The sequence below is a fragment of the Eucalyptus grandis genome, chromosome 10 (genome assembly GCF_016545825.1).
Source record: "Eucalyptus grandis isolate ANBG69807.140 chromosome 10, ASM1654582v1, whole genome shotgun sequence".
Taxonomy (NCBI): Eukaryota; Viridiplantae; Streptophyta; class Magnoliopsida; order Myrtales; family Myrtaceae; genus Eucalyptus; species Eucalyptus grandis.
In genome coordinates, this window is record NC_052621.1 from 18765513 (window position 1) to 18780293 (window position 14781).

General features: G+C 38.9%; 1 protein-coding gene across 1 annotated transcript; it reads left to right on the plus strand.

Moving 5' to 3' along the window:
* Positions 1-8350: 8350 nt before the first annotated feature.
* LOC104422136 (probable serine/threonine-protein kinase PBL7) lies at positions 8351-12760 on the plus strand. Its single transcript, XM_010034375.3, has 6 exons — positions 8351-9457; positions 9728-9985; positions 10069-10241; positions 10363-10442; positions 10582-10729; positions 11831-12760. Exons 1-6 carry the CDS (start codon positions 8902-8904, stop codon positions 12170-12172), a joined length of 1557 nt encoding a protein of 518 aa, XP_010032677.2. The 5' UTR covers positions 8351-8901; the 3' UTR covers positions 12173-12760.
* The last annotated feature ends 2021 nt before the right edge of the window (positions 12761-14781 follow it).

Sequence of the window (14781 nt, forward strand, 5' to 3'; positions counted from 1 at the left end):
TTATGATTAAAAAAATAAGCTAAGTTGGATTTTTTATTAAAAATTTTAGTTACGTGAACTAGCAAAATGACATTGCTCAATCCAATGTGGCTAGGTAGGACTAAATGGCATTGCACCAACGCCATTGCCCAAAAACAATGTCGCACATGATGAATGAAAGTTAGGGCTCTAATGGTGTTTGTCTCTTAGGGCTCTAATGGTGTTTGTCTCTTAGGGCTCTAATGGTGTTCGTCTCATCGTCCACCATTCTCCCTGTTAAGGTTGCTCGCGGTCCTCGCTTGTTGTTTGTCACTCGCCATCTTTGTTGCTCTTGGTTCGTCAAGTTCTTATTCCTCATCGATTCACTCAATTGGAGGGAAAAATTAGGCCTTGGGCTAGGAAGGCAAAGTTAGGGTCATTAGTGCAAGAGGAGAAATCCTTGAAACAAATTTGAGCCACTATTGAAGTTCCTGTCTTTCATTTGCAAGATTGAGCTATTAATTTGAAGGGCAAATCAAATTAGGGTGTGAATTTTGACTAAATGGCTGATTGGGGTTTCAAATTTGGGTTTCTCTTTCAATATGGGGATTTAGTATTCTTATTTGGAGGAAAGCTAGTAGACGACGTTGTTTTATGGTTTAGATGCTAACTACACTCTTCAGCGAGCCATGTTAGCCTAAGAAATTAATAAAACAAAAAGGACACATTGGATTTATGTTAAAGAAAATCGGAGTTGACATTGAAAATATTATTTTTTTAAAAAAAATTGGCACTTAAGTGATTCAAGATAAATTTTTTGCCTTAAAGTGAGAAACGTATATAACTTTTAACATTTTTATTGTACTTCTCCCCTATATGCCATTATTTTTTTTCAGCCTTCCCTTGGTCCAATGAAGTGAATGGATGTGTGCAAATCTTCAAATATAACTTCAGAATGTAACATCTCCCAAAAGGTACACTAGTAGAACCTATTCCATACATCATACCTTCAGGAACAAGCATTGTACCTTTTGGACTGAAATTGTTCCTCGCACCATTTCGCGCAAGGATCAAGGATGATATCCTTTCATTTTCAAATGCATAATTATATATATTGTATCTTGATTTCCTTCACGAAAGGAAATAAGTGGACAAGTTTATCAAAGGAATTTTCTTTATGAAAAAAGGGGTATATCAGGAATCTTGGGAGGATATGCCAGCGAGTCCCTTAATAACAAAACCCCCCAATCAAAGCGTGGAGGGAGCACAAATAGCATCTTCATGGTGCAGAGCAGGATCGACAGAACAGGACTTCCCAGAATGGCAAATGATACCATTTTTATAGCACGAAAGAAAGACAAATGGAGTGATGCATGCAAAGATCCGTGAAGATCATGTTATAGGTTATGATGGAAACTGGGACGAAGGCGAATGGTTGAATCAGGGCAGCAACCACAAATCGACAAAGCGATTAGGAGAGATCATGTTACGCAAATCTTTTAAATAAGGGTTTGCACGGCACAGACTGCACTTTCATGTTGGATGGACACGCGAGTGTACCGTTATCCGTGGACAAATATACGATGGAAAACTCACTACAACTAATGCAATTTAATGACAGATGAACACTTAGAATAATTCTGGTGATGATGATGAGGAGGGGGACATGAAAGTTGGACATGTTAGCCATAATGCAAAGCGTGCGTGGCAACTGTCATGTCAGCTGGTAAACTGGGGCCAAATTTATTTAATCAGGCTTTGTTGATTCTTGCTTCCTATAATGGTGCATTCGCCAACCTAGAGGAGCATATCGACATGTAGGGTTTTCGAGGAAGGAACTAATTTTGTTTAATGTGCATTGTCCTCCTAGTTTGGTCCATTCAATTTGCTTTTTGAACTTTTTTTCAACAAGTAACGTCTTCTTTTAACTTTCAATTTCATTTATGTTTTTTTTTTTTTTTTTTTTTTTTAAAATCTTGGACTCCACCAACCAGACTATTGACTTCGCCGACCACTTTGGCACGCCGGCTATTAACTTCTCCGACCACCTAGCGCAATTGGGCTATCAACTTCGCCGACCACCTAGCGCCACTGGGCTATCGACCGGCGTCGGCCGACTACCTAACGCGGTGACTATAACTAAGGGGAAGCTAGCACATGACCCCACCACCATGGCCTCCACTTAAGACGTGTTATTTAATTTCATTTATGTTAGTTTTTGAACCAATCTAAAATGGTGAATTATCATCCTTACTTTAAAAATTGATTCCACACTCAATCGGTATAAAAATGTCATCTTCTTCTTAGGTTCTCAAGAGATCGATGAAACTAACAGGATTGAATGAATGATTAGACGCCATGCGTCAAATCGTAAAAAGAAAAAGTTCTCTGTACTTGTTACTAGTAAAGATTTCATCTACTTTGATTGATATTTCTTTTTATTGGTACGGAGCTTTTTCTTTTGAGCACCAACCCAATGCTTTAGTTCAATTACCTTTACACTTAGTCCAACCAAACGGATCAGCATCTCCAGCTTTTCTCAAATATTAATGGGGCTAATCAAACCGAAGAGACTTATCGATTAAAAGGACCCTCATCAAGATCACCATGGAGTATCCGCCAAATATATATATATATCCGCATGGAGGACACTGGGAATGATAGAGCAATGTTTACATCAATTATTAAGGGAATACAAAGGATGGTGTTTGGTCACATGGTAAAAAGAAAAGATCCGACTGGACATGCTTTGATCCTGAATCGTCCAAAGGACCCCCTTTTCCGAGCGAATCGAATGCTACAAACAGAAAGTGATCGAGCATATAAACCTGAAGATGCAATGACGTCTATCCTAAGACCAATCACGCGTGCAAGGGGAGAATTATAAAAAAAAGTCCTAAACTTATTATAATTGTACCAATTCATTTATAAATTTTTTTTTAGCCAATTTAGTCCTAAATCTTTTACAATTCTGCCAATTTAGTCCATCCAGCCAAAATTGACCGGCCGGTGCTAACATGGACGCCAGATAGTCCGATGAACACTAACATGGCATTTTTTTTTTTTTTTGGATTTTTAAATATTTTTTTTTTGAATTTTTGAATTCTTTTTTTCCCATCTTCTCCTTCCCCTGGCCGGTTAGAGGCGAGGGCTGGCGAGGCCTCGCCCTCGCCAACCTCGCTGGCCCTCGCCTCCGACCGGCGGGCGAGCCTCGCCAGTGGGTAGCAAGGCTGATCTTGCCGGCCGACCAGAGGAAGGAGAAGGTGAGAAAAAGAAAAAAAAGAATTAAAAATATATATTTAAAAAATCGAAAAAAAAAAATTAAAAATTTGTCATATTAGCGTTCGTCGGCCTTGTCCTCCGCCGGCGTCAATGTCAGTATCAGCCGGCCAATTTTGGTGGGATGGACTGAATTGACACAATTATAAAAGGTTTAGGACTAAAATGACAAAAAAAAAAAGTTTAGGACTGAATTGGCACAATTGTAATAAGTTCAGGACTTTTTTGGTAATTCTCCCCACGTGCAAGGCCCGCTTAACAATACTCACATAAGTGGAACGTGTTGAGACACCCTTGTGAGTTGTATTTAAAAAATTTCACATTGCAGTATTAGCATAAATTAGAGCTATTCATATCATAATTCATTCATAACTCAGTGACTTAAATCTTTCAGTAAAGATAAGTTTAATTAAATATATTCATAGGCCCATACTTAGACTCCCTCTTGGCGATCTTCTTAAGTGAAAGTATCAGACTTCTATTGCGCACTCTTAACAAATGGTATCCTAAGGAAAAAAATCTCTTGACCAACCTGACTTGATTTAAAGGCAATGGGCGTTATGATGTGATTTGGAGTAGTAAGTTTGGCTTTAGCTTTCGAATGAAGATGGGTTCAACTAAATATGTTAATGAGCTCTAAAGAGTGAGGAAATATTGAGGTTAATACCATAAAAAATTTCAAACAAATACACTTATGATGGATTTAACTCAAACTTATTTTTGAATTATCAAAGACACAAAACTGGTATATGTGTTACACATTTATCTTCCGTTAACTTCTGTTGAATTTTACTGTGAAATTATTGAACTAAACGACACATAATGATAACTCAGTTGACTTGGCAAATTTACATGGAAATTTATAACTCTCTTTGTTTCTTCAATTAGCCCTAATTTGAAACAAATGGGTCTCTCTCTCTAAGCACACTTTCATCTTTGATAATCTTCTTACCTTCGATTTTTTTTTTTTTTTTAGGCTTGTTTGGCTAACTCATCCAAATCACTAAATTAAGATAAGTGGTTCGAAGGGAAGTGTGTCATAATTTAACTCTATCAACGAAGTTTGTCGGAAGACGATCTAGTGTTTTTTGTGCTCTAAGGGAGACATAGAATGTGCCCTATTAGTTTCAATATAGGGCTTCTTGTAGAGAGAGAGAGAGAGAGAGAGAGAGTTATGGAGTTCAGCATGTACTTGCCACATCAACTGAGTTATTACCATATATCATCTAATTAAGCAATTTCAAATAAAATTTGACCGAAACTAATAGAGAGTAAATATGTCATAAGTATGTTAATTTGGAATTATGGTAAATTTGTTACGGATATATTAATTTGGAATTTAAAAAAATCTCAATTCACTTCATTTTTCCTCTCCATCTCCAACCACCTTAAGCCCAGCCTCCTTGCCTCCCCCCTCCTTGCCATCGGCAAAGTTGCTAGCGCCGTGTCTAAGACGACCATTGCTGGGTATCCAACCCTCTATGTTGTCTTTGTGGTCCGTGTGCCTTTGCTTAATTTCATTGCCACAGATAAAATCTAGGGTCATGGAGACGAAGTTGCAAGTCTAGAAGTCAACCATTGTTGCTCAAGGCCATGGACAAGCCGCTGTCACTGGAGTTTGCAGATTTGGAAGTCTCGTCACAGCCTTGGACGAGCTACTATGGCCAAATTTGAAGAATTTCAGTTCAGTCAGGTCCAGTTCCGGGCGATTCAGGTTGTTCCCATTTTGCACACCCCTTGCATCCACGACTTAAGTGAAATAAAAATAACCTTATTTTGGCTGAAAAATCATGTAACAAAAACTTGACAAAGGGTAAATGTGTGATATATGTACATGTTTGGGTTTTTTTTTATGTCATAAGAAAAAGTTTAGAGTAAATGTATCCCAGTGGAAATAGTTTTGGATTTTTGATACAAAAAAAAAAGTTAGGATGAACGTGCTATTATGGGTAGAGTTTGATTTTTTGTGGCTTTTTCTTAAAGATTTCAGTGCTACTTTAGTTAATTTGCTCTCAATCTTTGACAGATCTTCGTGAGATAAAAAAAAAAAAAAAAAAACCTAAAATCATTGTTAGAGAGGGTTAAGTAAGTGATAAGGTTTGAGGAAACTATTCCCAACACAATACCCAATGCTTTAGTTCAATCACTTTCATACATTTAAAATCACATAAAGAGTCAATGCCATAAATGATTTTTGAACTTTGGCTTAATGTATAATCTCGTCTATGGACTTTTAATTGTTTGATATGGTACATAAAGTATTGGTAAATATTCAATATAGTGCTTCTATTTGCTAAAATAATAAATTAGACATCATTTAATGACGTGGATTACAATATGTTGAGTTGGATTTTTAAAACGATGAGTTAATGTGTCCATCTTTTTATTCATCTACTTTAGGGAAGAAAAAAAAAAGAATGTTAACATGTCCATGTTTATTTGATAATGTGAATTATTACATCTTCATTTAAGATGGATATCTTACTTGTAATTTTTATTTTATTTTATTGTCATCAGTTCAAACTTAACGGATTGAAAGTTACATGAGCAAACTTTGTTAATTCAAATTAATAGAAGAACGATATTGGACATTTCATATAATTTAAGGATTAGATTAAATATTTATCAATAATTTAACAACCACATTGAACAAAATTAAAGGTATAGAGCCGACATTAAACATTCGATAAAAGTTCATGAACTATTTATATCATTTCCCCATGCATAAACGGATCTACATCTCATAGCCTTTTTCATACATACACGGTGCTAATCAAACCGAAGGGACTCATTAATGAAGTAGGCTCTCATCAATATCACCATGAAATACACTGCAAAGGATGGAGCAATGTTCACATCAATTATTAATGTAACGAAAGGAGACATGTTGGTGTTTGGCCACATGGTCAATAGAAAAGATCCGACTGGACTTGCTTTGATCCTCAATGGTCCATAGGAGCCCCTTTTCCGAGCGAATCAGATGCTACGAACAGAAAGGGATCGAGCATATAACCCCGAAAATGCAATGACGTCTCTATGCCGACACCAACCGCACGGGCAAGGCCCGCTTAACAATGCTCAACACTAGTGAGAATGATTGAAATTTTCTCCTATCATCTAACAGGTTTCTTCGAAAACACCATTTGAATAAAGGGCAAATGTCAATGAGTATCGCATGATGCTTTCTTACGATTGTGGTAAGCTCGTTTGTCCAATTGTAGAGCAACAGAATCTTTGCGATTTACACGACATGAAAGTTTCCATGGCGATAAGTATATAGTTACGAAACTTTATAATCGTTCGCACTTTAGCACTTAATCAATATATTTCGTTAGGCAAATGTAAGGCATGACGAGAAATCTTATTAGAAACTTGTTTTATCAAATGATGTGGCGAGTAATTGAGTGCTGAGATAAGTGGGACCAATGCTATGGATGACCAAATAGATTAAACATCCAATAGGATACTGCAACGTCCCTTAATTACATAAGTTTAGTATGACTTTTTTATACACGCAAGACGTAATAGCATTACTTTTTCTTCATCGTACATTAAAAATGGCTATATTTAAATACAATATATCAGTTTACCTTATAAGGATCTCAAGAAAAAGATTGATCCTAATAACTATTATTTCTCGTCATTTCCGACGAAACAAAAGCTATTTTTAGGTTGAGAATATGTCAACATGTTTGTTTAATGGTACGATTGATAGTCAGGTCTCAATAGGAGTTGAGCGCTAGTAAGATAAGAGATGCAAAGCCGAAAAAAGCAAGGTTGTCAATATCAATCAAGGTCGTTGGAGGGTCACCCAAAGTGCAACGTGATCCGTTCTATTTGAGTTTTGGCATGGACCACCCACTTTTTCTTTTTAAATAATAAGAAAATAATTAATAACATTTTCATTTCCAAAACAAATGGTGGTCAATCTTATAGGTTATCAAATATAATCCACTGATTTAAATGCCCACTAAAATTTACCACGTGCCCACATCATTTTGTATAATAATCTTCTAATTAATCAATTTTTAATATCTCGAACACAAAATAACCTTATGAGGTTAGCATTTCGATCACATCATGCACACTCAAGCTTAGTTTTCCTTAATAACGTGAGATATCCACCAATATTTCGTCCCCTTTACAAACAAAGAGTAGTCTCGTAAATACACACGCAAATCGCCTGTCCACGTGTGTCGGCTAAGGTATTACTTGGAAGGTCATAAACATGGGTGGATGCCAATAACATAATCCATTGGATTGAAAGGAAGCGCTGAACATGCTTTATTAAGCATACTTGTTTATTTCTTGTTTGGGATAATAATATAAATGAATCCCTAAACTTTGGTTTAATGTATAATATCGTTTATGAACTTTTAATTTATGTAATGAAGTTTTTGAATTTTGGCTCAATTTGTAATGTCGTTTTTAAACTTTTAATTTATTCAACATAATTTATATATAATTGGTATATATATTCAATATAGTTTTTAAATTATATGAAAGTATTTCAAAATTTATGGACCACATAAGATATTGAACCAAAATTCAAAAATCATATTACATAACTTAAAAGTTCATAAAATTTACAGAATATTTCTGTCATTTTCTCATTTAGCTTCCCTGTCATTTTCAAATTCCGTCCATGACCCTCTCACGGCACACACAGTCCCTCGTTTGGTCAACGTGTGAAGATCCACAGATCCACATGAGAGGCTCCTCGAGAAGGGAGGTACTTCCCCTGCCCAATTTCTACTGAACCACATGAGCCTCGGTCTTCGCTTTTTTTTCCTTCGGCCAGTACAATCTACTCTCCCTCTCTCTCTCTCTCCTCCTGTCCTGTCCGGGTGTGACTTGAGCTTGCACGCTTCGGCCATGGCAGACGGAATCTCTGCTTTTTTCTCAGCAGCCCCTCTCTGACCTCACAACTCATGTCCCTCCCTCCTTTCCCCCCTTTAAAAAAATCGTTCCTTCCACTTGTGCGAGCCCACAGGCACCTGCTCCATTTGTTCATATTCATGCTTTTGGGTGGGAGGGGGGCGTTTACATGCACCTTCTCCCTCCATATTATTCTGTACTCATTTTTTTATTGATATATACATATTTCTCCATCCTTTCTTTTCCCAACTTTGATGGATGGATTACAAATTATTATCTCATTCATATTCGGATTTAATTATATATAAGGATGTCAATAATATTCTTATACTGTTGGCTTCCTCTAATTAGAGATGAAAGAAGGCACGACTTACAATTCATTTGAAATGACCGATTTTGACATTTGAACGACCCGCACGAGTTTACGAGATACTGAAACTAACCTTGTTTCGATGTGGTTTTGCAATGTCAACTGAATTTAGATCACTGTTTGGCATTAGTCATGCATGTAAATTATTATTATTTTTTTTGCCTTGATTACATTAATTTATGATGCGTTGTCTCAGCATGTTCAGGCACATCCCCATGTCCACCTGCTGATTGTCAAGAAGACCCCTCTCTCTCTTGCATCTCTCACATGTTCTCTCTCCTTCCTCAAGCAAAGCAGCTCCCACTTTAATATATTCCCACCCAACTCTCTCCTCCATCTTCCCTCTCCTTGCTCAGAACACTTTCATCTCTGCATTTTCAGCCACTTCCAGAAAGAAAAAGAGATAAGTCAGAGAAATGGGGTTGTCCCAAGAAACTTGCACAGATCCTGAGAGGCCACGCAACGAATCAGATGCTCCGATGCCAGTTTCCCGTCGGTACACCGACCACCAAAACGAGGCACGACTCAAAACCCTCCTCAGGAAGATGGTGGCGGACTTTGGGTTGTCCTGTTTTCGTCCTCTGACGAAGAAGCAGAGCCGGGACGAGGCCGAGCGCGAGGATAAGGACGGCCACTTGGAGAACAACAAGGCGTGGTTGCTTGCGGAGTCGAGCGGCGGCGGGGGCCGCCACGGTCCGGAGGTGGCCAACGCCGACCCGCAATCCGTGCACTCGTCCTTCAGGTTCACCTTCTGCTCGCGGGTCGAGCTCGAGCCCTTCATCGTCGACGCTTCCGCTGTCGGCACGACGGTTCTCATGCTGAACTTGGACAATGGCCTGGGCCAGTGCGATGCCCAGGAGCTCAAATGGCGACGGGTTGAGTCGCTGGAGAAGAACATTGCCCCGGTGGCCAATACTTTGATCAGATTCGGCTACAGTGAAATTCGCTCTGCAACTCGCAATTTTTCCAAAGGTGAGTACAGTCCAGTTGGCTTCTGTTCCTCTTTTCCTACTTTTTAGATTTAGGAAAGAGCTCATTTAGGTAGATAAACCCCACCAATCAAGTTGATGAGTTAAAGGAGAGGTCAGGCACGAGTCAAATCGCATTAATTGGCCAAATAATGAGCTTATTTGCACTTTCACGGCACTCTCCGTTCTCTTAACTGCTAACTCAGTTCGCGTTTCGGTTGCTGGTATTAATTTCGAGACCTGGAGTGAGAGCGTTTGCCGCGTTATTTTGTAGGCAGAGTGCTGGGAAGAGGGGCATTGAGCTGTGTTTTCAGAGGAAGGGTTGGGTACTTGAGAACAGCAGTGGCCATAAAGCGTTTGGACAGAGAAGACAAGGAGTCCCCAAAGGCGTTCTTCAGAGAGCTGATGATTGCAAGCTCGCTTCACAACCCAAACATAGTCCCTTTGCTAGGCTTCTGCATCGATCCGGAGGAGGGCCTGTTCTTGGTGTACAAATACGTGTCCGGGGGAAGCTTAGAGCAGCATCTGCACAGTGAGTTCTGGTTCGGAAACTCGCTGTTGAATGGGTTTCAATTTCTGGGTGGTTTCTTGAAAATTCGGTCTTCCTTCTTGCAGATAGGAAAAAGGGAGGTAAGGTTTGCCCTACACTTCCATGGTTGGCGAGGTACAAGGTCGCTGTCGGTGTTGCCGAGGCTATAATGTATTTGCACAATGGGACTGAGAAAAGCGTGGTTCACAGAGACATCAAGCCCTCCAACATTCTCCTCTCCTCCAAGAAAAAGCCCAAGGTCAAAAAGTCGATCTTTTTTTAAGTTTTGCTGCTCCATTATCATTTTTTTTCCCCGTTCATACCGGTCAAGAATAGTCATTCTGATGCACCTACCTCTTGGACTTGTTTGCACTTTGCAGTTGTGTGATTTTGGGTTAGCTACATGGACTTCTCGACCATCAGTCCCTTTCCTGTGCAAAACTGTCAAGGGAACATTTGGGTATGTGTAGAAGTTAAAGGGAAAAAAATGGCAAAATAGAGAAAAACAGGGAATATATTGAATTGGGCTATTTGTTGTTTAGGTGCATGGTTAAGACGTTTCTTCAACTGATGTGTTTCTAACACTTGACCTGGTGCAGATATTTGGCACCTGAATATTTCCAGCATGGCAAAGTGTCTGATAAGACCGACGTTTACGCTTTTGGAGTGGTTTTGTTGGAGCTAATAACTGGCCGAAAACCAATTGAAGCAAATAAGCCCGCAGGGGAGGAGAATTTGGTCCTATGGGTATGTTCATCTTCTAGCTTTAGATTTATGTTGCTGTTCACTGCTAAAATTAACGTGTAAATGCACACTCCTCATAAGCAACTTATGTGCGGAAAAGAAGTCAACCAAGAAGATATGGAATTGACAATGGCAATTCGCTAGTCCTCAGAAAGCTCGTTTACTTTGGAAGTACCCTTAGTCTAGCTAAGACATCTCGAAGTACCTTTAATCTTGCTAGGAAACTGCCGTAATCGAAGTGCTTTTAAGCTATATTAATTTTTCAATTTTATGAGGTTTTGAAATTGGAGAGTTCATCTTGTTTCTTTTTGCAAAAAGAAGCAAATAGTTTGCATCTCATGACGTTTCAAAGCTTCAAATCCATGTGCCTTCAGAACCAGATGTAGCTGGTCCTGAAGTTACTGAACTTTCACTGCAGCAAACTTGGTTTTGGCATCGAATCTTCTTGACCTGTTGGCACAATGAAATACAATACTATTTCGCCTTTTTGACAGAATTGTGGGAAGTTATAATAACTAAAGTTATCCTGAAAAATAACCATCATGTCATTGTCTCACTTGCCTAATAAGGAAGCTCGGAGCACTTAATTGCATTGTCTATAATTCATGTCGAGTTTATTTTTATAATTTAAGAAAAAGCTCCTTGAAACCACTATAGAACTGGATTTGTCCCGGCAATACTATAAACTAATGTTTTCTTTCTTTCTTCATTATTTTGGAAGTTAAGCAAAGTATTATGACACGGGCTAGATGGTTAGTATTTTGAAAGATCTCATGTCAGGAAAATATTGGGTTTAGTGTTAGGGAGGCAGAATATTTGAATGATGTTAGTCATATGCGTATGTTGGAAAACTACCTATGACATAACTTATCCTAATCTGAAAAGGTAATCCTACCGGTCCTTGTGAAGCGCTCTGCATGTAGATGTGGCTTTGTGTTCAAAGGATCTCAAACTGCAAGATTGCAACTACTGTTTATATGCCTACCTCCAATGTATGCCCGTCAATATGCACTTCTGGTTTTGGAATTTCTTTGTACATGAGCAATAGCATAAGGCTCGATGTAGTTACGACAAGCTATAATGGGACTTTTGCTGGTTCTGCAGGCGAAACCCCTCTTGCAGAAAGGAGTAGGAGCCGTCCAAGAACTGCTTGATCCACATCTTGGACCCACTCTTAGAAGTTCTAGCCAAGTTCTGAGGCTGATTCAAGCAGCACACGTGTGCATAAATAGCGAAGAATCTCAGAGGCCACCCATGGATCATGTCGTCGCCATTCTAAGAGGCGAAGAGGAGCCTTCCTCATTAAGTAGGAAGGCTGGAAATGGCTGCATCATCGACTTTTACAGTCAACTACAACAATCAAAAACCGACATGAACGGGCACCTAGCCCTGGCGATGCTAGGAGTTCCTGACTTTGAAGACGACGATCACTTCTTCTGTCGTTGAGACTTGAGAATAAAAGAAACCCAACAATTCCCTCCCGGATTTTCTGCTTGGGTTATCCGAAGCAACTCCTGCTCGGAGAACGGAGGTGGAGAAAGACTGTCGGTAGAAGCATTAGATACCTATAGGAGCCGAGTTTGGAGATCAATTTCTTGTGAATATATCGCAATCATCTCCCTCTTTTCCGGGAGGGAAGTGTAAAACGAATTCTCAACCTCGATCCTGGAAAAATTACATTGCATGGTCCTCTAGTTTGGCGAGCGGTACCCTGCAATTTCTTAATTTTTGAATGATTTCAGGGATGACCCTGACACAATGCGAACTTGATGTGGATATCCAGTCCTTTTAATCCACGGATGGATATCTCATTGGAAGGCATGCAAGTCTTCGTAAGATCGGCAGCTTTTCGTGAATTGGGTCGGTCCAGTGTCCATTTGAAAAGATGAACAGAGAGATGGGGCCAAGGCCATATTCGAGTTCTGCCATGGGAAGAAGAAAGGCGAAACATTTCTCCACTTCGAGATACTCTGTTCAGCTATGGAAGCTTGCTTCATTGTACACGATCTTCTATAAATTGTACCATTCTCTGTCTCTTTCTTTCTCTGTTTATTGCGCATTTGAACGTATTCGAGAATTTCATTTCATTTCTTTTGGCCAAGAAGTGACATACCTCAACTAGTGAAAGATAGTAGGGCCTGAAAGACGGGCTTTGGTACGTAATAGATCGCAAAGAGCTTGGGATGGGCCCGTGGGAGGATAAGACCCAGTTTGGAGGTATAGAGTTTTTTTCGCGAGCTCTAACTATCCGATCCGTAATTAAATTGGCCTTCTGAAACAATGAGCAGCCCAAATTTTTGGGGAGAAAGACAATTCCAAAACAATAAGCTATCCAAATATTTGGGAAGAAAAACTGTAAGAATGCCAAAAGTTGTATACAAGCATTCACTTTAATATCAAAAGTTTTTATCACTCATTTAAGTATTAAATCGGAGAAAACCGATCATTTAATTGTCTTTAATGAGAATTTTCAGTCAAAGAAATTACATAGCTTTTATAATTAAAATTTTATCTGGGCTAACAGTTTTTATTATAAAAAAAAAAATCAGTCCACATGGATAGATGATTGTAAAAAATGACGTTGTTCCTCTGAAATCGTCTTCTCCTCTCACCATTCTCTGCGCCGCCGATTATGAAGCCACCACGCCTAGCACCGCCAACTCCTCCACTACCTCGACAGTCAGTGAACGCGGCAAAAGCATCGTCAACCCATCCATCTCCTTCGAGAACGTTTCCGCCATGCCTACATGCTCATCTAGTTCAGTCCATGTCTATTCCAGCCGCTTCCTTTGATTGAGCGACTTCAAGCTCTGTGGAGAGTCCTTGGTTGTTGCTGTGAAATCAAGCTAAAGCTCCATTCGTTTTGCAGAAAATAATTTCCACAAAATATTTTCTGGATTTTTCGGTGTTCGTTTCACGAAAAATGAATTCCTTGGGGAAAATGTTTTCCATAAAAGAAAAAAAAAAGTTTTCTAAATTAGGGGAAAATGTTTTTCACTTTTGAAAAATGAAAAACATTTGCTCACTTGATCTATCTTATCTTACGCTTCTACAAATCCTCACTTTCTCCTCTCATTTCTTCTTCTTCTTCTTTTTATTCGAATTGTTTTTTAATTTTCTTTTTCTTTTTAAGTTAAATTATTTTTAATTTCAATTTTCTTTTCTTTATTTCCCATCTTCTTCTTTTTTGGCTAGTCACCCGTTGTCGCTAGGCGAACCTCGAGCTTGTTGATCTCAAGCTCGCACTCGTTCTCATCTAGGCAAGCCTTGAACTCGATGCTTGCGCTCGCCAATCTAGGGAGCGGCGAGCCTCCGCTTGTCGGCGAGCTCGAGGCTCACCCGTGGGTCGGTCGCAGGCCGTCAACGGCTCGGCAATCGCCCAAGAAAGAAGGTGATGGAAAACAAAGAAAAAAAGAAAAGAAAAGAAAAGAAATAGATTTTAAAATTAAAAATAAAAATCGATTTTAAAAAATATGAAAAATCCATTTTAAAAAATAAAATAAATGAAAAAGAGTATATAGAGAAAAAGATTTTCCTTATCGAACAAAGAAAAATATTTTTTATTTTATTTTCATATTTCACTTGAACACCGAAAAATAATTACATTTTCCCTGGAAAATGACTTCTTGGAAAACATTTTCCAAAAACGCCACATTTTCCACAAAATGAACGGAGCAAAAAAGCCACATTTTTCAAGTTCTCTCTTATTTTCTGACTTTCATTTTATGATTCAGTCAAAGGCATTGTTCCTCAGCCTTTTTTTGAGATTTCTTGATCGATTTTTCTTCTCCATCGCTCTCCTAACACCAAAAAAGCCATCATTGAAGAGCAAGGGATTCATCATACATGCACTGATCAAACGAAGAAGTTCTTGATAGAAGTAATTTTCGTTCGACTCGGCTCGCGATTTCAGACGAGTTGTTCTGGTGGCTGTCGCCCTCGTTGACAAAAGTCTCTTCGCCGTCACTCACTTCCTCTGTTTCACCATGTCTTATGGCGAGAGTGTCCAAGTGGTTGAATCTCAGCTAAAACTTCATCGCTTGTGTCCATCTTCA